The sequence below is a fragment of the Xiphias gladius genome, chromosome 11 (assembly GCF_016859285.1).
Source record: "Xiphias gladius isolate SHS-SW01 ecotype Sanya breed wild chromosome 11, ASM1685928v1, whole genome shotgun sequence".
Classification (NCBI taxonomy): domain Eukaryota; kingdom Metazoa; phylum Chordata; class Actinopteri; order Istiophoriformes; family Xiphiidae; genus Xiphias; species Xiphias gladius.
The window spans coordinates 3,403,276-3,430,509 of NC_053410.1; the positions used below are offsets into that span (position 1 = coordinate 3,403,276).

Here is a 27,234-nt window from a genome sequence, read left to right on the forward strand (position 1 = left end):
TTAGACAGCACTGTCCCATCGTAGATTGTACATGGAGAGGACATACGTGCATGTTAAGTAGAAATAGCTGTGGAATTTTGCTGCAGTGGCATCCGAACACTGATGCTATGGATTCCTCACATGCACAGATGTAAAGCTGTTCCTTCCCACCCATCTCTCCCTCCCGTCTCTCTCTTTGTCCCTCTTGCTCCCTGTGAGAGGCATCAGTTCTTCTTCTCCTCTGATTTGCGATACTGTGACCATCCCCGAAGTTCACTGTTGCTTCAGTTGGACATAGGGACTTGGGCAAGAAAAAACACGGACTAACTGGGCGATTATCCGTTTACGCCAGCTCTCCCATCTCACTGGGTGTCTGGGAGTGTGAGTGTGTGTGCTTGTGTGTTTGTGATTGCCTGTCTGCATGTATCTGCACCCCTCCCCTTCTCTCTATCCTTGGATTACACATTTGTGTATGTGTTATTGAGAGTGCGATTTCGTGGGGTCCTTTTTTTATCCACTCTTTCACCTTTCCCTTTGTCTCTTCTCAATGTCTGGCATTGTTGGAAACCTTTCTGTCATGTGCTACCGATGCCTGTCACGGGATTAACCCTCAATGAGCCATAAAGGACGGCAGGGAAGTATGGGCGAGTGTTCTGGGGCAGCTGTATCTGGGGTGGTGATCCTGGAAGAACCTGAGGGTTCAGGGGCTTCAGGGGGCCGTGGGGAGGGCCAAGCCCAGGATCAGGGTCCCCTTCGTTGTGCCGTTTGGCCACGCCAGCAGACATGGCTGTGTGTGGTCCCCTTACTTATCGGTTTCATCGGCCTTGGATTGAGCCTGATGTTGTTGAAATGGATTGTTGTGGGTACGGTGCGGGATTACGTGCCAACGGACTTGGTGGATGCTAATCGAATAGGTCAGGATCCCATCTTCCTCTCCAAGCCGAGCGGGATTCCCAAAAGTCCCGATACTACAACTACTACAATTACTCCTACAGTTGATGGAGGGAACCCCACGCCCAAAACTGTAACTGTTAAAGGTAGAACTCGTTCCACGGCTACAACCACTACTATAAACCCTAGAGGGGGTGGAGCCTCGGGTAGCCAAGTAACCCCTTGGAATCCTGTAAATCGTAACGGACGTGGACCTTCAGGTTTTACTACAACCACTGCAGCACCAAGGACGACCTTCATAATTGGAGCAGCAACATCTAGCCCCGCTCCGTCTAATCCAACTGTACTCCATGACTCTACGCAGATGTGGACCCCGGAGCCTACTACTACTGAGACAGTCTCTACTACGCTCACCACGCGTACGCACAGCCACCGCAAATCACGTAAGTCACTCGTGTCAATGAAGGACATCAACTTTGGTCTTTGAAAACTTGATTTCGTTTGTCGAGAGTTTGCTTTGTTTGAACAGATTAATGGGCAGATTCACTAATGGCATTCCACAGGTGTGTTGCCTGTTTACTGGCTTAAGTGTGAAAGGTTTGTCCATCGGTTGGTTCTTTATCAACAAGACTGATGTTTGAATTTCGATTTATTTTTGACAATTATTTGATTTTACAGATCATTTATCCGGATCATTTAGTTCGCAATTGACATGCACTACTTCCCAGTTTCAGAAATTGTGTATCTTACACTTCTGTGGGCTGAGAATTGCAGAAGAGTGATCAATAGCATTGATTTGTACAGTAAGGCTATCTGAACTATCGCAGGACTGAATAATCAATCTTTCTGCTATAGTTGGTTAAACCCTATTTCTTGGCCTCTTCATGTACTGGAGGCATATAAAGAAGCGCTCTGACATTCTTTTGAGCAACGTGGAAAATAGATACGGTAGGTTACAAATTTGGTCTTAAGGAGAAATGTGGTTGGATTTTGGTGATATATTGAGTAAGACGATCTTAGCATCACATTAAGTGGATAAGGATTGGTACAAAGTGTCAGTCATGTCATTTTTCCAGGTACTTTGTGCAAAATGATCATTAAGGTGATATTTCTGGGATGAGGATGAATAAGATCAGGTTAAAACAATAACTTCGACATGAGGGAAGTTTGTGGAAATGCCTTCATGCACAAAGATTTCTAATGCATTTGATTATAAAATGTTCATTTAGTTTTAAAATGCCTGGAAGTTAAGCTCCTGCACATTGCACCTAATGCACAAAGATGAAAACGCGAGATGTATACTTATTGACGTGACGTGTGCATGCATGCACTCGTATGTACACTAAGTGGTGTTATTTACTCGCTGCAATCTTAAAGCTACAAAGATGTCATACTGACGTGATGCTTCTTTGCTGTAAACCTGCAGACTTTTATTGTCGTGACACAAAAACGGTAACTGACCGCCAGATAAACTGATCAATTATTGCATCTTGAAAGGAAACGTATTCTAATCCATTTGTGAATGGATGCCGATTCCTGTAGCCTACTGTTTTTGCCAGCGCTGTCCTTGACACAAGTCCTGCCAGCAAACATTCTATTGATTAGTGCTACGGGGGATTTTCTTGCAGCACTAAATGAGACACACACATCACACACACATACACACACAGCTGATGGTGTCACATTATGGGCTGGACTTCCCTCTGCTTGTGTTGTTGCTGTCTCTGATCCTGGCTTTGGCCTACGAAGACAGGAAGGGGGTTACATTTTTTAACAGTGACCTCCTGCTCTGCGTGTAAGTCAGTTGAAATGTAGATGATACAGGATCATACATCTCACATACTGTTAATCTCTTCTTGCAGTTTAATTTAATATTACAGTTACATTCCCCCACGGTCGTGACATGATACTATCAAATGTCTAAGTCTGGACCAATTAAATAACATACGTGCATTTGTTGTATGCTATGAATTAATTTACACTGACCTAAATGGCTCTGTAAAGGCATTTAAGCTTCAGTATTGTTGCTATCACTCGGTTGTAATGCGTGATTTACATGCCTGCTGCAATTCATTTAATTATTGATAATTACATCATGGCCGTCATATGAAATTAGTGATAAACAAAATCACCCCATTTCACCTGCTTTGGCTTCTGTCCGCTTGACAGGTGTGGCTGCTTTTTTTCTGTCCATGATAATGAAGACGTCCACCGACCACACTAGAGACCAGGGAATGTTCCCTCTGATAATTAGAAACATAGGGGGAAAAATTGTGTATCAATTCATTACCAGGAGTAAAAATGGGGGCCATTCATCATCATCCATTCATTTATTAATTAACCATTAAAAAAGAATGCCATTTCTCCAGTAAGTGCCCCTGAAAACCATTAAGCCTGGTTGATAGATATCCTAGAGAAAATGTCACTCCTTCTCCAGCTTGCCTGAGAAAGTTCTGCCACTACAGAATAGCCAACTCATTCGATAATCTTAAACACCCTTCACCCCCCCCACCCCCTCCATCCTACCACCCACATGCTGCTTTGATTTGAAAAGGCCATCATTTTCGCATTAACTATCCATTATGTGTGAATGTGTTATGCGGTATTACTGAATTGCCTGTGTTGGCTTTTGCTCAGAAACGGAGAGAATTCTATTAATTTAAGTAAAGCTGGCCATCTGGGTGCTCTTATTGATGCTGTCGCTTTTTTTTTTTGGGTCACAAAATTAAGATGGACATAGATTTCATCTGACACTGGGCTATGGTGCTTTCAGGGGCCTGCTTTGGCTTACAGAGTTGCAAAGTGGGATGAGCCGCCTGTCCCTTTCTTGCTGCCGTGAATTCCCAATTCCCAGTTTTCTTTTAAAAATATCCTCAACATTACGTGAAAAATCAGAGGCCCCTGGATTGTCTAATGTTACTGTAGGTTGCACTGATCATTAGTTTGCAATATTTCATCTTCAATTCTGTTGAAGTCATGTTTGGCATAGTGAACGGCTATTAAAAACCCCGGTGCAGTGTAGCATTAATGATATTTGGTGACATTCCAGCTTGTCTAACTGTCAAAAAAAATCAAGATCTGACAACTATGAGAAGATATGATTAAGGCGTTAAGGTGTCCTACTCCTAGTAAATGTCACTTTGAAAGCATGATTGACATATCTAAATCTGTTGTGCCTTACAGAATCTCAAGCAATCCCCGTGCTATAAGCTGCAGAATGAAGCAGACACCTTGGAGAGTTGATACCATTACCTGTAGGGAGCCAAGTGACCTCTGCACCGCAGGACAAAATGTCAGGTGATGCCTCAGCGATAATGTCACTTGGATCAAGCAAACTGGAAATCGGATCTGTGCCCTTATTTGCCATGCCTCTCAAGATTACAAATTATGATCAATAATGCAGTAACGCTTCATATAAACCGAAATAGAAATAAAAACCAAAAAAAAAAGGACTGGAAATTAGGGGTTTTATTTGTTGCATGATATGTCCCTAATAGAAAAGACAAAACAATAAAAGAAACTGAGATGAGTCCATAGAGCCCAGTCTTTGATTGTACATCACTACATTAATCTCAGGTCCGAGCTCCAGAAGATGTTCTGATGCAGTCTGAGGTCTTTGTCTCCATGCTGAGCCACTCAGTGGGATAAGGTTTCAGTCAGACAGTGGCCCCTGAAACCTAAATCCAGATTAACAGCCCATCGCCATGACTGTGGAAGCAACAGAATTACATTAGCCTACCTATCAGTCACACACACTACATGGGCTTACAAGCAGCCTGACTGTTGAAGGATTGTTTTGATAGAAGGTTTGTAGCGGGATGTTTTTCATTAAATGATGCTGAGGTGAAATGTTTGAGAGGGCGTTTTCTCTCAGCTGCGTTTCAGGGATCCCACAAGGGTTCTTTGAAGAGACCTGAGGAAATGTTTTACGCTTATATTAACAAAAGTGACGTTACAGTCACACACAATGAAGTGGTGCTTATTGCTGCTTTCTGTGACAACAGTATAGTGCAGGGAAATTTTATCTCTTTTTAGTTTTCATGGCACATCAAGCTCAGTCGTGCACTTTGACCAAACTACACTGTGACTTTCTTATGGCAAAGTCAAAATGCTCTGGAAATACCAAAGAGCAAATGATGAAGCCTAAACTCTCTCTCTGCTTACTCCACCACTATACTAATGGTCTAAGCATGTAGTTTCCAACAAAACAAGTTCTTGATCACATGATCAAAAACGTATTCCAAGCGCACACAATTTACAGTTGACTTTTCTCAACTCCTTGGATCAAGGCTTAAATTTGGTTATAGAGTTTTAGTGTACTGTACATTCTCCTACTGTAGACATGTTTTCACAGGAGAAGCAAAAACCATAGACAGAGATGGTAATTTAAGCTATATTTGTTGATGAATTTCCTCAAGTGTTCTATGCCTGCTCATTGGAAATCATATAAGTATATGGTTTTATAGTTTTGTCAGACGGTTCAGTCATTTCATATACCACAAATGACTAGAGACCCCAAATTAACCAAGAATTAACTTTGGCTTTCATCGCTGCTGGCCAACACGGAGGGCATCAGTGCACATGTTTATGTTGCACTAATCATCTAATATGGAGAGATTTTAGGTTTTAAACCAGATTTTAGGTTTTAAACCAGATTGCGGAGTTCACAGTCTTTACACTTGGATTAGTTCTCTGTGAGCTGCTTAATAACAAGGTCCCTGTGGGTTTTTTCTATGTCTGCATGTTTGTGTCTGTGCACTGAAAATTCACATATGTACACACTCCAGTGTCAACAGCAGCATGTCTAAATGTGTCTAATGTATTCAATGTGTGTGACCCGGCTGGGACCTCTTGTGTGAATGAGAACTGAAAGCAGCGCCATCCTTTAGGTCTGAATGCTTCTTTGCAACTGAAAGAGCTCGGACAAAACTACAGTTTTTGAGGGAAGTAATACATGGACGAAATAGTGACTGAAATATGAGATTAAATTGTGGCACTTGATATCCATAGTGTGAATATTTTTGGTACATTCAGTTACATTTACTCATGATACACCTGGGATTGTGTCACTCACCATAATCTCTATAAAGTGGCTCCTAGAGTGGAGTCACTGAACCTGGGTCTGTATATCTTCATGATCATTTAATTCACATTCAGGGAGGATCATGAAAGAATGCGTGACTCTGTTGATCAAAGTCGCTTACAAATGTCCACATTACAAGTCGTTCAAGTCTTAAAGGTAGCCTTTAACACTGATTTTATTTAAAAATGTAGAAAAGTTCTCCCAGTGGGGGTTAAATACTTCAGGTTTGAGAATTTCAATTTTGGAGGTAAAGCAAGACAAGCAACAAGGCGTAAGGTGATTTGTCTTTCCATTGGCCGGCGGACAACTGCCCTGGGCCCCAGACCCCCAGGGGTCTCAAAAGTCAGAGCCATTCGTTGATGATTTGATGAATCGCAAAGTTTCGTCTGATCAAATTGTGTTAAATTGGAACCCTTGACAGGTTAATCCACCCATTTAAAGCTTCAAAATAGACTAAATGACTTGCTGCAATTGACGTCTCCAATTCCTCTTCTCTGTTCTGAAATTCTACAGCAAACCATGATGCACAGTTATAGGTCTTTTGAATAAATTCCAATTAAAACTTGGCCCGCAACACATACCCATCTTGAGGGTGTTGTAATAAAAATTTCTGGGAAACTAGTGTATGTATTCCCATGCATCTACTGTAAACGATAAATGTCTGTAATTTCCTCATTTTCCACTTCATTTCACTGCCAAGATAACTCATAACCAAGCACGCAAATTATTCCTAATAGGTTTGTGTGTCTTTTGGTCATTCGATTTTCCTTTCAGAAATGTGTATTATTATAAACGTGTATTTGATTTTCATTTTAAAATACAAAAATTAAAATTGTTTTCCATTTTCATGGTCAAAAAGAGATGAGTAAGACTAAAAAAAAAAAATGGTTTGGTTTTCATTTTCTATTAGGTATAACAAAAAAATAAAATCACCAAAGAAGAGGAATGAAAAAAGGCCTGTTTTTTCATACTCTGAGACACGTGTATGAGAGTTCTGCCTGCCTGCCAGCAACTGCAAGCCTGTCACGGGAATGATGGCATGGGGGCATGGTGGAGATGCCGTGCGAATTAAGTTTAACATCACATTGATTCATCCTGATGAAATGTCTTGCAGGGGGAAGAGTGATAAAGTATTAATGGAGCAAAAGAGAAACATGTTCAATATGTAAAGGTAAGTATAAATAATTTAAGATGGCCCTTTGACAAATTATCCCACACTGAGCAATTTTCCGTACATGCATACTTCTTCAGTGAATGAAGGTGTTCAGGGTGCATTCATTCCCCACGCTGGTTAAGAATGTTTTTGGTGGAGTGGAAAAGAAGAAATTTGAAAGGTGTTATTTTCTGAGATTTCTCACAAATTTGCTTCATGACTGCAAAGGTTGAGATTCTCCGTCTTCCTCTCTTCTCTCACTTCTTCTCTCCTCTCAACTCCCGAGCACATCTATCAGATGGGTCCTGATGACAGTGAAGTATAAAGCTGTAAGATTTTGCCACTAACTTCAGTGGAGCTTTTAATAATGAATTCAGGTTTAAGCTGCCTTGATTACACGAGGCTTGCTCCATTTTTATTAGAGCCCGTGGCGGGGAAGGGAGACGCTGACGAGATCTAAGAGAAGTTAACTCCTTTTCTGGGATTCACCTGCCCTGTGCCGGCTCTCCAGAGGAGGCTGCCACCTGCTAGCTAACTGCTCCAATGTCCCCATTCTCTGAGGTGTTTGCTTCTGACTGCAGATGGGAAACAGCCACTAATATCACAACCTGGGATTTCTTTTGTATTCAGTAGTGGAAATTGGACTAGCAGTGAGTTGTCCCATCGTGATATAATCTTTGTCTTCAATCCTTAATTTGAATTTTTTTGTTTTTTTTTGTTTTAACTTGCTTGGCATTTAACAGGCAATAAATAAGTCAATAAAAAGACATTCATCAATTGCTATGTTTACTCATTTGATATAAGCAAGTTTAAAAAAAAACAAAAAAAACTGGTTTAATACAGCTGTATAGGGTCAGTCATTGTCAGTGAGCAACTAATCCATAAATGTTTTGTCTTTACTCAGACAGATCTCATAAAACATAATGCAAATTAAGTCCAAAACCTATTATTTGCTTTCCAGATTTTATATAATAAATCAGAGAGCATACTGTATGAGAAGCACATATTGATTTCTGTGGGTTATTAAATAAGAGAGGTTCCCGAAGAGGCAATAATCTACACCCCCTTCTCCCAAAGCCCACCTTTCCCTCTCGCTCTTATTAAATCCATCAGCTTGCTTACAGCAGTGCACCGTTTAACACAAGTAAGCAAATAACTATCAGACTACTATGAGTTCAACCATAGCCAACAGCTAGTGTTGCAGTTTCTCTCTCTGTAGTTATTTCGGAGAAGTTTGGGCAATGACAAATGGGGGCAGGAAACTCCAACTACACAGCTGACCTGTGGATGCGCAAGGAACAATGACAACATTGGCAACCGTGTTTCCTAGAAATAACAATCATATGCAACTAAACTGCATCACGAAATAGGTTTCTTAGGAAATGTAATTGCAACCAAATCAGATTTTCTATTCACTGCCATCCAACTCAACCGCCTCCTGGAGACGTCTGCCGCCTTTCACAAGAGGTAACGCTTCATTCGTTCAAAAACCAACATTGCCTCTAAAACATAATGAAGCCAGCGATTAAGTTTCCCACAAACTGTTGCAGTTTAGCTGTAAATAAAGGAGACAGGGTTGACACAGGTCGTTTGTTCAAATGCTTAAAATGACAAGCGAGTTGATGTACACGCTGTACATACAGTGTGACCTGCATGTACAGCGTGTAACTCCCTTATTCATTTGCTCGTTAATTTTTGGTCCTCTAGCAATTCCTTTGAAAGACAGATTTAGTAATACTCCATGCAAAATGTGTTTACTGACGTATGTAGACATCAACTTTGGGTCATATAGGCCAAGTGACACAGTTTGACCTCCCTTAGTTTTATACTGCAAACATAAAATATTCACCAGTGATGCATTGGACTGACGAAAAGTCTCTCCCTCTGCCTTCTGCTCATTATGCTGCTGGCACCTGGCAGTAAACAATGCTATTAGCGAAGATAAAATGCTTAGACGGTGATTGTTTAATCTCAGTGTACACCGAGCTAGCAGGGAACCCAGCAATTCCGGCCTGTACCACTTCTAGTCCGATCTGATTTCTTTCAGTGGCTGAGCTGTATGATTGAATTTTTTCCTCCTCCAACCTGCCGTCCGGCTCTCTTTCTTCTTTCTTTCCCCGTGTCCCTCACTGCCTGTCTCAAGGTCAGCTTGTCTGATTCATTTTACCGGTGCTCCAGCTGCCGATGTTGACTGGATTCGCTGGAGCGTCATTAAGAGGGGTTGTGTACAAGGGAGGAGTCAAAAGGTTAGTTTTTCCAACAAATAAAGGAAGATTTGCATTTTTTATCTACTCAAATGTGAATCGAAGTGAAATGAACACCCCCCGTTCGGCGGCTGAAGTGGTTGCCTTTGAACCCGTTCAGTCAGAATACAAGCAGTCACGTGCAGTGGTGGAGACTTACCTAAGTACATTTACTCAGGTATTATCCTTGTGTATTTCTGCTGTGTATGATGCTACTTTATACTCTCCTTCACTAGATTTCAGAAGGAAATCTTCAGTAATAATGACCCAATCGATATCCATATTATAATTGAAGAATTATAGTTAAGAAAAGAGTCTGGATACTTCTGCCACTGACCCTGTAGGTGTTTTCAACGCTACTGTTTGTGTAAATGATCTTTTGAAGAGCACTGAAGAGCTCCTCAAGCTCATATAATGAATCTGTTTTCCTGGCCATTAATTTCGACATCAGTACCAGCAAGAGACCCTCCCTCTTGGTTAGTTGTACATAATGATTCTTTGAATGTGGGTGTGTCACTGTGTAGTGGTACATTTTTCATGCACATTAGACGAGCCACCTCAACCACCCTCTTCCCTGTACAAGATATTGATCCCAGTGTGATTGTATCCTGGTCTTTTGCCACTCAGCAGTTTAGCAGGCAGACCTGCTGATTATCTCAAGCTCGCTGCATTTTGCTGCGTTTATTTTTGGCTTCAAAGATTGTTGCCAGCTTCTCTCTGATAGGCTGCGTGGAGCTGGCTTGTCTGGTGGAGGCCTTGGAGCTGACAGCGCTGGAGGAAATAGGACAAAGAAGCACAGAGGAGGCAGTCAAGCTGGTGACTTTGGTGTCAGTGGAAGACGGTTTTATTTTGGAAAAATTACAGTTAAAGAGGATTTAGCATATTAAGCTCGGTGAAAAATCATTTCCTGTGTTGTGTTTGTTTATTTTGAGAATGCTGGCATTGTACTGTAAATTACTAAGCTAAGTAACAGCAATTGGAGGCCTCGATAATGCGAGCCTACAGATGTAGGAGACTATTTTCCTGGAAATCAGAGCTGTTAAACAGCACATTACTTATTATGTTACCACACAAGAGGTTTCCTGGGGAAACAGGAGGGTCACCTTGTTGGAAAACAAACCTCAATAACACACACACACACACACAAAGTGCTAAGCTCAGTGTCATGTGGTAGACATTGGTCTCCCAGCTCTGTCCTTGGGGCAGATGGTTACATCATTTGTCTTTTGGAGCCTGACATGGATCATGTGTTTGTGTTTGTGTTTGTGTGTGTCTACACAATCAGTACATTCAGTTAGAGCTCAGCATTTACTATTATGACAACATGCTTCACCATATACTCTGTCTTGCTATGTTTTTCCTCTCTATTACGAGTAAAAATTATTTTCATTATCAAGTGACTTGTCAGTAAAATTTTGGATTAATCCATTAATCATGTGAGCTATAAAATGGTAGAATATAGGGTAAAAAGCACATCACAAACCCCTGGTTACATCTTATTGTTCGTTTGCTCCAACAAACGGTTCACAATTTAAAGTCAGCTTAAAAGGAGAAAACAGAGAAAAGCAGCAAATCCTCACATTTGAGAAGCTGGAACCAGCAAATATTTGACATTGTCCTATGATAAATGACTTCAGCATTTATCAGAATCATTGGTGATTAGTTTTCTGTCAAACGAATAATCATTTCGGCAGTAATGTTCTTTCTAGCTCTGTCTCATGTTTTTTTCTGCCGCCAGCTGTCTCAGGGAGTCTAGTGAGCTGGTGGGTTGTCTGTCTGTATATGTGTTTTTGAAAGAGACGCAGATCTACGTATGACAGGTGGACTCTCTCGCTTTCTCTCTTTAGGCTGTGTGACTCAGCATTTGGGACACGACCATTTTATAAGCAATGCAGGAGAACAAGAAGCAGAGACAGGGAGGAAGATGCGATTGTGTGGTTCGAGAAAAGAGGAAAGGCAATTAAGTTTTATTTTGTATAGCGTCAAATATAACATACATTATCTCAAGGCACTTTACAGAGTAAGGCCAAGACCTCACAATATTGTAGAGAGAAACCCAGCAGTTCCCATCATGACCAAGCACTTGGTCACAGTGAAGATGAAAGATTTCCTTTGAACAGGAAGAAACTTCCGAAAGAACCAGACTCAGGTTGGACGGCCGCCTGCCTCGACCACTTGGGTTGAGAGGAGAGAAATGGGGGAGAGAGGAGACAGCGGGGGGAGAGGGGCAGAGAGAGAGACCAGGAACAGCTGTACATACTGTTGTTTTCAAGCACTGTCAGACTGTGTTCCAATGACAATAATAACAGTGATAGGTAGAGGTGTAATAATGTTATTAACAATAACAACAGTAATGATAGCAGCACCAATTTGTAATAGCAATAATTACAAAAATTAATGATGCTGGTTGTTGAGTAGCAGTGGACGATCCACATCCTGCAGCTCCAGTGTCAGAGGTATCGCAGAATGGGGACAGGGAGAGAGAGAGGACAGAGAGGTTAAGGAAAAGCACAAACTACAGGAGAGAGAGGACGCCAAGTTAATGACATGCAGAGAAGAAGGAAGAAGTGCTCAATGCATCACGGAGATTCCCTGATGCCAGCCCTAACGATAAGTTTTATCATAGAGGAAAGTTTTAAGCCTAATCTTAAATGTAGAGACGGTATCTGCCTCCCCAACCCAAACTGGGAGTCGGTTCCACAGGAGAGGAGCCCGATAGCTGAGGGCTCTGCCTCCCATTCTACTCTCGCAGCACGCCGCAGCACTGTGGACAACAGTTGGAAGCTTTTCACAGAGAATGAGTGGAGACAAAAATGGAGGAGAAGGGGAGTCGAAAGAGAATAAAGGGGAGTAAGAAATGCATTGAGGGGGCAGGAGGAGAACTGGCTCAAGGAGAGCTATCCAGTGGCCAAGATGAAAGCAGAAGGAAGCCAGCCCCTCATCCATCTAGCGACAGTGTGCTCTCCCTTCATTCTCCCTCCATCTTCTCCTCTCTGCCCACTCAGTTCATTTACATTTACATTACATCCAGCTGGAGTTGATTTGGTGGCGAGTGATGGATGGCAAGGTTCTGATGCTGTTTATAGAAATGGGCTCAGGGGGTTAGCAGTGTCAGCTGTTTGTGAGGTGGCGAGCGTAGACCGATACAATATGCTTTGCTCGTTAGCAACTAAATTGCTAGCGGAAGCGATGGCACATCTATTTATGGGACATGAGGGTTTAGTGTCTGCTGCTTGTCACAGTAACTAGCTAGTTAGCACATCCAACATAAGTCGGACATCGCAACAGAATGGCTTGCAGATGTTTACGTCCACAGTTAAACTAACTTCAAACTCTTGGTCCTGATCTATGACTTTTTGTAAAGTTCTATTTGACCTCAATTAGTTTTATAGAGGGAGGCAATTTGTATGCCCCCTAACTACATCTGGAAACAATTAGTTCCTTGAACAACATCTGAGCTTTGATATCTCATATTATAATAATACCATTATTACATTTATGAGAATAAATAGGGCCTATATTATCTGTCAACAGCCTTAAATTACATTAAAATCACTAAATTCATAAATTATCATTGGTTTCTCCTACGGTTTTATGGAAAACAGTGCGTGCTCTGTAATTTGCACTGAAATGGTCTGTGAAGGCCAGGCATGGCCGATCCAGACAGGATTAATATCACTGGGTGCATTTGTGACACACAAAAATGACCCAACCTACCCTGTAGAACCCAGTGCTGTCATAACAGGGCTTTTCTGTGTAATACCAGACGGCCGTTCATGCTAGAAAAAGAAAAAATAATCTCTGTGATCTCCCGCGAATGGCTGCTCAGACTCCGGACAATCCACGAGCCACCAAAACACAACTCATTGTTACTGGACAGTATGGCTCATTTTTGTGATCAGTGCAGTTTCACAGCTGAAACCCATCTGAAACACGGTTTGTTATTTCTACTTATTTCTATTTGCGGTTTCCCACTCATAGATTCAGCTGTGCTCGGTTTGGTTAGCGGTTATGGTAATCATTTTATTCTCTTTGTCGAGAGGATCAGCACAGAGACTTTTTTTTTTGTTTGTGCACCAGCAGATCTGCAGCTAAAACAAACACGAGGCTGGTAGTAAACTCATTGCTGCAGGGTAGTGGTCTCGCTATGGTTCTCGGGTTTTCCTCACAGATTCAGCCATTATCGAGCAGTCAGCTTGTAAAGAGGTTAGATACTGCCGTCTAGGTAAAACAAGCAAAGTCATGCAGCCTTTATATGTATAGCATACACTCTGAGTGCTCTGGCATCACAAGCACACCCTACAAACACACACACACACTCATGCACAAGGTGTTGCTACATGAGGTACGCATTTCTTTATGTGCAAAGTAAATGAAGACGAAGGACTGGAAGTTGTGGTGTGACCATCAGTCCATCCATTTTGTAGAGCTACTTTTCGTGTCCTTGGTTGCAGAGGGTCAATGCCTATCCCAGCATGCACTCGGGGGGGAGGCAGGGCACGCCCTGAGCAGCGTAGAAAAACACTTTCACGCCCACATTATACCCTTCAGGGCAAGTTGGAATTTCCAGTCCGGCTAACCTGCATATCTTTGGACTGTGGGAAGTGTGGGAGAAAACTAGAGCACCCATAGGACACAGAAAAGGGTAAAGTCTACACAGAAAAGACCTAGACAGGTCGGGTGGATTTCAAACCCAGGACCTTCTTGCCGCGAAGCAGCAGTACGACCAGTGGATTTTGCAAAACCCAGGATTACATTCAGTGACAATTTTTAATGTTAAATGCCAATGTTTTTAACCGCACCAGCAGTATGACTTTGGGGATGGCACCACCTTCATCCAGACTGATATGTTTCATGGGATCTATGGGATGTATTACCATGACATTTTGTACAGACATCCAGGTTCCCAGACAATGTACGCTAATGACTTTGGTGACTGGTGTGTCTTGTATGAATATGACACCATGTAACTTGCCTGGTAGCCCTTCAGCTGACATATGGGCCACTGATCGCAAGTGAATGGCTTCGGTGCAGTGCGTCATACGGTGCAATGCTCCAATGGTTAACTGGAACATTTCACAGCAATATCACCTTTAGGTCATTGTCGTTATTTTTTCCAATATAAAAACCATTACTGTTTTTATCCTGTTTGCAGCCAATTGTGGCATCGAGTTGAGATGTGCTTCATTTCTGTGGCAACGAACACGTCAGAGCCGTGTGCTGTCGACACTCCATCCGCAACTTGTCAGCAGTGGCTGATGTCCAGAGCCTGCTCCCACCCCCCCTTCTGTTCTCTCTTTTTCACAAATCACAAACACACGCACTATCTGCAACAAATGGAAACCACTTGCACATATATACGCTTGTAAGCACACACCTACACACACACACTCGTACACTCGCCCTCCCACACACAGACAACCGGGGTGTCACTTATCTGGCTCGGCACCCTGAGAGGAGCCCGGAGGAAGACGGACAGGCAGGAGCTGTCGGTAGGGATGCGGCGACACAGAGTCGTCTTCCCACTAAAAAATAATGAACCACATGCCAAGTGTCAGCTCAGCTCCGGTTAGATCGGATGGTAATTCTCCAAGCACAAGTCGCTCATCCTGATCAGGGTGTGAACTGCCGGTCGGACCGGAGGGGATGTTGAGTGAAGTAAGACGCAAGGGTCGCTTGTATGAAAGTGCATGTGACTTATCGTACCCTAGCAAACATATGACACTAATAAAATAAAATACGTGATCGAAACGGAACGGAGAAGGGAATGCTTCCTTTTCCTCTTTTTTTACGTGAATGCAATGCTAATAATTTTTTTTTTCTGTCCACAGAAACATATGAAAGGCTTCTTGATGAGTAAATATCTGAAAATGATTATTTAACGGGTTGCCATTACCTAAGTAACGCAGTTATCAACAATGAGATCATCACGCTTCACCTCAGTACTTCAGATCCCGTCACCCTTTCAGTTTTACCTCAGTTATCATTCTCGGTCTGCCCCAACTGCTCTGTTTCTGTCTCAGTCTGTGGAATGGACGAGAGAAGAAGGTTGAGCTGAACCATGAATGACCCCCGTGACCGACAGCTCTGTGTGTCTCATTCTCATCAGCGCTCCCTTTGACACTTGGCATCCGCACTGTAGTACAACCACGTGTGTATGCTCTCCTATATATTATATATAATCTATCTGAAAGTACATTAAGTAAACCCACTCATATGCCTTTTAAATACTGCATCAACACCACAAAATTAATAATGAATATCTCACTCCTCTACACTGTCACACACACTAGGCCTGTAAGTCTACAGTATGGCAACGCAGTGTAAGAGCAGCTACACACTGAGGATGTTCTGTGTGGTTATGCTTGACTAGAGAACATTCATCACAGCCTTCCCAGTCATTTGAACATATGTTCATTCTGTACGCTGACAATTTGTACCATTAAAGGGATTATAGCGTTTTCCGTTGGCAACTGACATCAGAGCTTTGACCTGTGGCCCATACAGCGGTATTGTTTCTGTTTCTCTGTTCACTTGAGTGTATGAGACATCTACCGGAGCGAGCGTACGTGTGGTTGTACGGCGGTAATGTTTTTGTATGTTGTCCTAATAAGAAAAAAAAAAAAAAAGAAAAAAAAGAGTTTTCAGTGTTGTCATCTATTTGGTGTTATGTAATTCAAAAATACAATTTACAACAAAAAAAAAAAGGCACATGGTGATTTCCCATATAAAAAGCACATGTGCCTATCATGTCGTTCTAAATTAGGTGTGAAATGTCCACAAACCACGTGCGCCTGTAGTTGAAATACGTGAGATTATATGTGAAATTGACGTCTCTCAATTTTTACACGTGAAATTGTGAGACACACAGGACAAGTATGTTTTATGTTATTGTTTTATATATATATATATATATATATATATATATGTATTTTTGCTCTCTGTGTCAGGAAGTATGTTCCTAATCACCTGTTATTATGTTTCAAAAATCAACTGTTTTTATACCCTTTTTGCTTGAAACACAGACATATCTTTTCTCCTTTTTAAATCTCAAAATTGTTGACACATTGCAGGAAGTATTTACGATGGGTGGAGAGTCTGGCACATTGAAAAAGAGAAGAGGCAGTACAAGCCGATATAAACAGATTTGTCAAATACGGCTTGACAACGTAGTCCCTGTTGCATGTCATCTCCCTCCGTATCACCACAGGGTACATGTGGATGAGAGGAGATAGAGAGAGTCTTTCAGTAAAATCACACACACACACCAACACCATCGTAGGTGAGAAGCATCAGTGAAATGTTATGTCAGTTCTCACTTATGTAATCTTGTCATATCCTGTTTTTTGTTTGATTTACTGTTTGTTTGTTTGTTTGTTTGTTTGTTTGTTTCCTCTGAACTTCCAGGAATTCACTTTAGAACTGCATAACATTTGAATAGAAACATAACCACTGTATGTTCTGTCTCTGTATCTCGTAGAGTAATCAGGACACCGGCAGCTGCCATGAGGTTGTGGGCTGTGTGTGTATTTGAGGGACTGAATGCGCGGCTCTGTGTATGTTTGCATGTGAAGCAGCAATATTGCATCTCATCCCAAATAAGCTGTATGGAAAACACACCAAAAACGTCATCCCGCTTGAGTGTCGGCGCGTTCAGGTTTGGTCCAGTATTACTGTCCCACAACGCCTACCGGCTCGCTCATGCAGACGTCACACTGCACAGAGAGACCATTAACCTCCTGAACATGGCTTCAAAGGGATTAATGTGACTTCACTACTGACCCTGATCTCTCTCTCTCTCTCTCACCCCTCCTCCTTTTTGCTCTTAGTTACTACATAACCCACCATTAAGCCTCCTTCTCAGTCATTTAATCACGAGAAGTTATGACATGTTACAGATGTTTGTTCTCTGTCACGACAGGCTTTCCACTCCCTCGTCAGTCACGCCGTGGACCTTAATGTGCCATACTTACAGCCATATTGTGCCACTTGTGCATTTTTTTTTTTTCGAGATAACTAATCCAAAGCAAAACTTGGACGCAGAACTATATGAATGGGTCACATTTAAGAAATACTGAAAACTTCTGTAAACGGTCCAGTTTAGCGTCAAAGCGTTGAGTCCCTCGCACAAACCCGTGCAGCCATCATGGTTTCACTTGCACTCAACACCGCGTGCTGACACATTGCATAATGATTGGTGAGCTCACTGTGTCAAGGGGTAAAATGTTCTCATACATAAATAAATGTGTTACTCCCACAAGTGGATTGTTAGTATTTCATCACAGCTATGCATGCGATTTGAAACAGCAGTCCCATCGACATGGATGTGAGTCTGAGAATCACTTTGAAACCTGATTCTTAGCTTTCGAGGTAATGGCTTTAACCGTCCTCCTTCCTGATGCAAAGGGGCAAACTGAAGGCAGCACTGAATGTGGAGCAATATTCACATGTCATGAGGTGTTGTCTGTTTAAGTCCTACAACAATTCAGGACTGAAATGTGAAACCCAACGAGCAATGGTCAGAGCCATTCAGACCAAATACACAAACTGAACTGCAAACTCTTGGCTATAAATGATCATTCATGACGTAAATCTCTCTGCACCGATCCTAATAAATTAACCAACAAATGAAAGCTGGTCACTTTGCGCTGACATCAAACTTCATGCATGCATGATTGGCATGGTTTGTAACTTCTGATTTCATATTTTCATATTGTGGCGTTGATGGTTCAAATGCTGATGATACAAAAGGTGTGTGATGCTCGGTTAGTTTTCATCTATTATCTATGTAATAATTGTGACTTACTTGCCTAGAGACTTACTTGGTAAAATACAGATCCTACTAACACTCAAGAATTTCACGAGAAAATACTGTTGCAGAGCCAAATAGGTGAATGGGCAAGTGACAGAAACCGTAGTTAGTGTCCATGTTACGTGTTATGAATGGTCACTTACAATTGGATGCAAGTGTCAGTGTAGTATGTTGGGTGTAGAAAGTTACAGTTCGGGCAGATATATTGATCTATTTACAATGACATGTGAAACTCCTTCCATTTACTTCTGTCTCTCCTTACTTCCTGCCATTCAGCCATCGGTCCTTCCTTCATTTCCGACTTGCCTCCTTCTCTCCGCTGCCATTAGAAATGAGGGCAAATGCCATCTTGCTTCTGGAACTTTCTCTCACACTCATTAAAGAACCAGATACCCTCCGGCAACCAACATCCAAACACACATTAACCTTTACAGAAATGCGTTTTTTTTCCGCCCTTCATTCTCCTCTTGCTCTTCTCTTTCTTGCCGAGACTTTGATTTGCTGGACCCCCTCCCCCCAATCACTCATTCACATCCTATTTGGCACCAGATAGAATCATTTGGGGGATTTTGGGCACCAGCTGTGATGATGTATGGCTTGGAATGCGAGGCCTTATCCAGCCGTGGCAGTTATTGCTCCTCTGAGACAAAACTGGAAAGAGAAATGAGCTGCATTCAAACCTTAGTGACTCTGCATTAATAAACAATGAGGTTACTGTGACTCCAATGCGTTGGGTTTTCAGTATAATGTTCTGAAAACCTTTGGATTCACTTGCCAAAAAAGGTACGACCCTTGATTTGAAATCCACTGTTTTTAAGACCCAGCCAGATTATGAGAAGCACTACAATGAGTCGTTGTGAAGCCAGGAATAGATGCTCATTGAAGTTGAGTCATAGAAATTTATAAGAGTTCCAGGATGGATTAAATACAGATTGTTAGCTGGCTGTCTTCCTGACACTGTCGTAGCAGAGGAGTCTGACAGAGCATCGTACCTGCAGGCTGTATGAGTAAAGTCCGTCGAGCCCCAGTATGACAACTCAGTCTCACCTACAAAAAAAACAAGAAAAAAAAAAACTTAGGGTTGCTGTCAGTGTCGTCAATCTATTTAAAATTTATAAAAGGAAATTTGAAATTTTGAGTTCCCGAACTCTTTAGTCCAAGTTCGATTATTTCATGCACAAGCACGCGAGCCATTCTTTGCCCTTGCACTGCCATAGGTCTATCATAATTCCCTGCACCAGTCATGATGAGAGCTAAGCTCCACCCCTGGAAGAGATAACTGCTCCTCATTTCCAAAGTAATTGTTTGTACTGGTTGAGTTTCATTGAGGCTATGATTGAGTGGGACCAATTAACAACCTGCCTCGACAAAGCCCTTCAAGATATGTCGGAAGCAATTTAGCAAAGGGCTGGCACTGTCTAAAATACTGTAGTATGTACAACCTATTTACAAGAGTAAATTGTCAACTTGCCTGAAGGAATTAGGATTTAATTACAAGAGCAGGTTGCATGCATGCTAGCAGACTCTAAATTTGAGAGTGAAGAATGTGAGGCGTGTTTTGTGAAGTGCTTCAGAGGTGAGCATATCTTGCTAATGCACCGCTCTGTGTTCCTGTCACCGTGAGCAACCCTGTTTCCTCAGGTGCTGTCACGGCGGGGTGTTTGGCAAATATTTCAACCAGCATCAAACTCAGTCTTTGCAAGTTATTTATCTCTGACTGACTTTCTCTCTCTCTCTCTATCTTTATCAAATGTCTTTGCTATTTTCGCTTAGTTTTGGTTTTTACTCCCTTTACTGACGGGTTTTCGCACCACATTGATTTGAAGGTAAAGTTGGGCTCTACTCAGGTAAGCCACTATTTGACATGTGAGTGGCATTATACGTGTTCTGAGACTAATTTTATGAATAAAAATTGTTTGCCTATATATCTCAATGTTACTAATGTACAGCAGTTACCTGTATATGATTGGATAGGGTGTCGGGCCTCGGTTATCTCTTAAACATATTTTTACCCATCTGGAAAACTGTAAAATTATGTAATGGTTGTGTAAAACACAGCTCCACATTTTATTCCTGACCTTGGAAACAGCAGTTGGTAAATAATCTCACCTCAATGTTCTTTAAGTAGCTGCTCTGGGGCTTTTCTATGGTATCACATTACCTTCACCCAGGGGTCATGGAATTGTCCATTGTGTCTGAGCAGTTTGAGGACTTCTCATCAACGTTACCTTAAAATTTGACCTTCAAAGTCTATTGTTGACTCTGGAAATGGAATTTACAAGACAATTCATGTTGTTACTCTTCTTTTTTCTTATTTCTCTGTAAGATGCAAGTGTTTAAAGTTTTGGTGCCACAGTTTCCCTCGTGATTTTAGCGATGTAAACAGGAATGTTGCGCTTCAGTCATTGAGTTAACTGCAGACGCCATGTTAGCTCAGATTTTACAGCTAAAATTACACATCATCACAAATCATGTCATGATCGAGTCATGCTGCATTAGCTCCTCACTTCCTGATTGCACTGTAACCAGAGATGCACAGACAGCAATCAAATGGATTATGTTTGAGTACTGAAGGATTTTAAATTTGATAACAATGACTAAAGTTTATATATATTTATGTATTTATAAGATTTCTTAGTGGATTTATGGATATTTGAGGTTTAAATTGAAGACAGAGAAAATATTTTCAGTTTTTCTTATTCTTTTTCTCTTCATTTTGTCATTCGCTCTCTCCTCTTCCTCCTCCTCTTCTTCTGTCTGTCTCCTCCATCGACACCAGCCCACATCCCATATTCATTTTTCTCTTTGCCTCTTGCTGGGGGACATGAAGCTGTCACAACAGGCTCTAAAATCCGCTCGACTTGTTCTCCCTCTCTCCCTCTTCTCCCCACTCAATTCCTACCTGTTCTCTCCACTGTCTGGTTGCTCTGACCCCCACCTGGGCGTGGCAGGCTTCCGTCTCCATCCCCTCCTTATTGGTGAGTGTGTCGGTGAAGTGGCAGTGAGAGGACCAGGGGGCCGAGAAGTGATGGATGGCCCTTCCTCCGGCCCTCTCCTTTCCATTCCCCGGCCGCTCTCCTCTCATTGCCTTCCCAGGGCTCGGCTTTGCTAGTAATGGCTTGAAACATGATGAGAGTCTAACCCGGTGTTTGCCGAGGGAGAGGGAAGGAGTCCCCTAGCCCGGCAGAGTGAGGCCTCAATCTGACAGGCTAAAGCAGAGAGGGCTTCTGCAGCGAGCTGCGTACTGATTTACAATGTGGAGGGCCAGGAGAGGAGGGGGGAGAAAGTGCACCTAGAATCAGTCTTTGGGGAGAATAAAGGGATGATACAAGGGAGAAAAATGAATAAAACACATGAAATATGCACACTCACTGTCTTTCCCCTCTTTATTTATTTATTTGAGGTTTTTCTATTCAGAGCTGTGTAGAGTATATTGGGAAAACATTATTTAAACAGTGTAATCCCACAATTACAAGCTGCTTCTCTTCATTTCCTCAACAAAACAACGTGTACATCCACCATAAAGCATTTGTTGAAATGTACCCAGTTGGATTAGTTAAAGCTTTTAAAAGTCATACAGCAATCTCATCAGTAGCCTTAATCTTAAAACTAGCGACAACTGATGAACAGCCATCATATCTGGCTATGAACTGTGAGGGAATCTGTTGGGATTATTGCCTCAGATTCAAGGAATCTAACCATGGTCCAAGCATCTTTTGTTACAAGCAGTGACTATGTAGCGCAAGCCATAATGTATAGGTAAACGACATCGATGGTGCTGCGTTTATATAACCGTACGTTCCTGGGAGTTAAAATGAAGACAGACTTGTATGCAAAATGAAATGACAAAGCTGAAGAAAGAGGTAAGCATCAGTGTGCCAGTGAGAAAATATCCTGAAGGGACAGTAGACCACAATCTGGTTAGGTATGGAAGTCCAATTTTGTTTGAGGCACTCATGTTCTGGGTTGCAAGGCTACAACTACAGGCAGCTTCATGGCCCCAAAACGCCAGAGTACATGCAGCACTCTTGGATTTGGCTAGGCAAAGCAAGCAAGGATCCACTGGCCACATCCATGGTACACCCACACAAGTGTTTCCACTTGTTTTGTCTGATGAAACCTCCACCCAAGACTGTGTGGGCGTGTCCAGACTGGGCTTGACTTGACGTCTTCCTCGCTCTACTTCATTGCACCTGCTCTGGTGGGACACGTATCATTCTTATTAAAACATGCAGTTTCGTGATCTCATGTAATTCCTAGCATAACCCGACTCATAACCCGCAATTTGAGGAAAAGTCTAATCAGCCAGAAAGAAAAAAAAATGCAAACACCTGTGTGGGGGCACAAACAGGTGTGTTGGATGTATCGATAATGTATTCAGCAACTGATTTTGGTTGTTCACCGATTGAAATTTGTTGTCAGAACAGCTGCCACCTGTGTCCAATCTAAAAATTACAAGAAAAAGACAGCGGCTGTGTTTGTCCAACCAGGTGTTTGTCCAGTCAGGTGCAGGAAGGTTTGATGGTCAGGCTGCCCCCTTGCAAGTGCCTGTCCCGAGCAACTGCCAAACAAAGTGAGGCATTTCCGTCTACAATCAGAGAAGCCAAAATTGTCGTAAAATTGTAATTTTGATCTGATCATTTGGAAGAAGAGCGCTGAGGGAGGCTGCAGAATCCGAACATGATATGAATGCACATTAAACAAGGATAATTGCGGTTATTAATGGTTAGGAGTTGTGTCATTTTACACACTAATGGTGTTTTTGAAATTTTGACATAATATATTTTTGTCAATTCAGTTTCACTAGTGCTTGTCCTGTCGTGCGCAGGCTCATTGAACAACAAGTTTGATAATCAACTACTTGAGTCATTTAACAAGCAAAAATGCTAAATCCCAGCTTTGGATTGCTAATCGAAAAAAATAAAAAAACATCTGGAAGACAAAACACCTTGGGCTTCTGGAAACTGTGATTGCACTACTTTCTACCCAAGTCTTCCATCAGCATGTTGTAGGACCGGTTGCACTGACATGAAGTATATATTGACATACCACAGCAATCAAATGTGAAATACTTTAAGCAACGCAGAACAAGAAGGACTGATCCTTCAAACCTTTCTTAGCATGAAAAGAAGATTTCCCTGTTCCCCTTTGCTCCGCTATACGTTGTTTCCTCCATGTTATCTGTCGCCTGACTCTGGCAGGTTATGGGGGGCTCAACGGCACTTTGCTGCTGGCTGTGACACCAAAGGAATAAACAAACGAGCGAAAGGTTTGTTAAGGAGAGCGAGGAGAGCCGGCAGACGAGTGGTGCCGAAGGGGGCTCAGCTGGAGAGTGTGTCTGAACAATAGAAAGCTGACAAAGAGAAGTAAATTGGCAACCGAAAAACCTCAAACAAACACTGGACACCGATGTCTCCCTCACATGGCTGTAGTGCAGAGCGCTTTGAGTGGTCGATAAGACTGAAAAAGCGCTATATAAGTGCAGTAACTGTTTGTTTGCTTTTGTGTGTGTGTGTGTGTGTGTGTGCAGTCACGTGGATGCCTTTGTACTGATGTTATTGTGCTATTGACTGAGTGTAAGTTACCATATGAGTGTTTAACCTCATCTTGTGATGCCACGACTGCACCTCTGAGTGACTGCACCACTTACAGTCAACCCCCCCCCCCCCCATGGAATTTCTGGCAACTGCAGTTATTATAGAAAACAAATTGAACCAATCAGAATAATTGCTGGAAACCCTCTGCGCTGCCTGAAAAAACCTAGAGTAACTGTTTTCTAAATTGTTCAAGGGTAATTTTTTTTGTTTTGTTGTTTTTTTACCAATTTTTACTTTTACTATATATATATATACACACACACACACACACACACACACACACACATAATGCATATAAATATACTAATTTTTTAGAACAAAGCAACTCAGTTTTCCTATTTTCCCCTAGATATTATATATCCCTGTGTTTCTAAAAGGTTTGATTCTTGCTGCAGTAAACGAGTCCCTCTAGCAGTGTTGACAGTTGTTGACAAATTTCACAAGAAAATGCTTGTGGTAACAGAAAATGAGGAGGGAAACATACAGGTACACAGGTGCTATACGAAGATTTTGCACTGCATTACGTGTTTTTATGATCAGGAAACACTTTTTTTTTCCAAATGGAAAATGGGAACAATTGGCCATTGGTGAATTGTATATTTAACCTATTCATCAGTGCCACGTGGAGCTTCATATCCCATCCTTATTCTATATCATCTTAAAAGCCATTCATGCTGCTTCTACACTGAAGTCCCCAAGCAGTTTCTGAGGCCTTGACTTCATCACTTATTTTAGTTGTACATGACTAATATGACTATATATCTTCAATCTAAAGCCACGAGCTGTAAGCTACATCTCCCATACCTCACCAGCCACTAATCCCTATTAGCAAACCGTCGATGGCCGATGTCGGATCATATACTGATCTCATCCATCTTACCTGATCATAAGCATCTGTTTCCAGCAAATAGCAATGATATGGGAGGACGTACAGTTATGCTTGATAATGCTCTATACTTACTTCTGCTAATGCCTGTGTATGGCTTGGAATGCACACATGTTACAATTAATTTAAAAATACACACACACACACACACACAAACACTTTACAATTTCCTTTTCTATCATTTCCTTGCTTTTACAGGCATGAATGTACAGCTAAACAGACGCAATTGTACACACACACACACACACACACACACACACACACACACACACACACACATGTTTGTGTGACATGGGCCAGAAGCTCTTGCCCAGTGTCATTTGAATCAGCACTAAGAGGCTTAACATGAGCGGCCACTTGATTCAGCAGCGCTGGGTCTGATCAGACTGAACAGAGGCCCCCACTGGAGCACATCTGTGCTTCTCCCTCTTGCTCCTCCCATCCCCCTACACATCTGCACTGCACTGCTTTGGGGTTACACACACACAGACACACACACACACACACACACACACACACACACACACTGACACAGACTCAAAATACATTCATGTCCCCTTGGCAAACCATATGCAAGGGAAGAAAAAAAAAACCTACAGTAGAGCAAGTCACATGGGGCCAGATGTGATTCTGTGTTTTGAAACTGCTGCTAGTGGATGGTGGTTAAATTTACTGCTGACAAAGCTCCACCCAAAAGGCTTTTGCTCCACAAAACCACCTGTCCACAAGTTCCTTGAGTCTGTAGACTTTAACAACTGGAGCCAAAGAATCCACATCAATGAAGCATCACCTTTCTTAAAGCTACTGTGTGTAGAGTCTTTTCTGTGCTTATAGCCTCTTTCATATTGTGCTGGTGGCATGTATTCTCAGTGAAAATTGGTGCACTATCAGCCAGTCATTTCAGTCTCCCTGTTTGGTGTAAGAGTGTCCGAGTGCCAGTGTTTGATATCAGTAACAGTAGCTGAAACTTTCAAATCCCGCACATAGAGGCCCGAGTCCTTTTTATGGTGGCATCAGGTCTACATCAGATTTATTTTTACAACTGCGGAGTAGCAGAGGTCACTTAAAGCTGCCATTAAGCAAAATTCACAGTTGCTAGCTCGGTGTAGTCCAGAAGGCCAGTGTGGTCCGGGGTAATAACGGCCCTTTCTCACTGCGGAAGCTCTTCAAGGAACCCAGAAACCTTTTCAGAAATGTAATGTCTGATGTTGTGCACAGATCACGTTATACTTTGTGTAAACGTCATTGTTCATTCGATGCGGTGAACGACAAAAAGGGACTTTTAGGTTTCGATGTCTCAGCTTTGAGCAGCACTTTCAGAGATGTTTGATCGATATCGCTCTCGGTTTACAGCTACATTGTGCTGGCCTGTACTGACATCCCAACCTGGTTCTCCTTAGAGGTGTTGACCCCTGCGTAGCCAGCAACAAGAGGCTGCAGCCGAACACACACACACACACACAACACACACCTACAGATAAGATGCAGCAATTGCATTGGCCAGAGGGCAGCAGAGTGGTGAATGTACAGTATAGAGACATCAGTGAAACACACTGCACAGAGCTGTGGGACTGAACAATGAACAGTCCCATGTGACACAATCTAATAGACACATGTACCGCTTGCCTAAGTTTTCTCTTATCTTCTCTATCCTTCTGCCCCCCCTCCAATTCTCTCTCTTCCTCTGCTAATGTTCCTTCCTTTTCTGTTACACTACTCAACCCTTCAAAAAGATTGAGAAATGTAACATTTCAGATTAAATTCAACGTATCTTGTAAAGTGACAAACTCGATATTTGGACGTCCAAACAGCCCTGAAGTAGTCATGTACAATTGTGTACAAAATCATGTACAAAACCCAATTCATCTCTCCTCCCGATTCGCGCCCCCGTTTTCTTCTCTCTCCATCTATTTTTTGACATTACTGCTCGTGGACCGTCCTTGCCACCCTTTGGATCAAATGCAAATGATCTAAAAGGGTCAGTGAGGAGGTTAATGAAAATTCTCTCGGCTAAGATACAAATCTAAATGCTTCTACATTTTTGTAATCTTCATTCATCAAAACATCATGTGATGTTTGCTTTTTAACTGTTAATTAATTTGCTACTAATAAAAGAATCATGCTAAATAATAGAAGCAAAACACAAACATAAATGCTTTTTTTTAAAGTTGGAATTAAAATTAATGTTACTAAAATGACTCAAGATAAAAGATGAAATCAAACAAGAATGAGAGTGTAAGAGATTGTAAATTTGTTATTTATATGAAGCCCAAAGGGCAACAAACTGTGAAGATGCAAATTACTGGTATCAACCGACAGAACGGTAAACTTTGCTTAGCAACAGATATGCATCTGTGAATACGTGGTTAATGTATGTATGTATGTATGTATGTCGGGATATTTTATTGATCAAAATGCAGAGCTGCACAATCGGATCTTAACGTCCCAGAAGTCACTGATTTCACTAATGTGGTATTAGTGAAATGCACACTGCCTGCTCCTATTTATCACCCTGGCAGCTCTGAGATCAGGAAAACCTGAGGGATGACAGAGCCCGTCAATCCACGTTAATTTTGGTAACTCTAGCTTT

The 27,234-nt window shown here is 42.0% G+C and overlaps 1 protein-coding gene across 1 annotated transcript in view; it reads left to right on the top strand.

Annotated features, from left to right (window-relative positions):
• The first annotated feature begins 592 nt into the window (after positions 1–592).
• LOC120796097 (pro-neuregulin-3, membrane-bound isoform) overlaps positions 593–27,234 on the top strand; it is a 334,227-nt gene continuing 307,585 nt past the window's right edge. The window contains exon 1 of the mRNA XM_040138459.1: positions 593–1,313. Coding sequence (XP_039994393.1) covers positions 593–1,313 — 721 coding nt within the window. The remainder of the gene's footprint in view (positions 1,314–27,234) is intronic.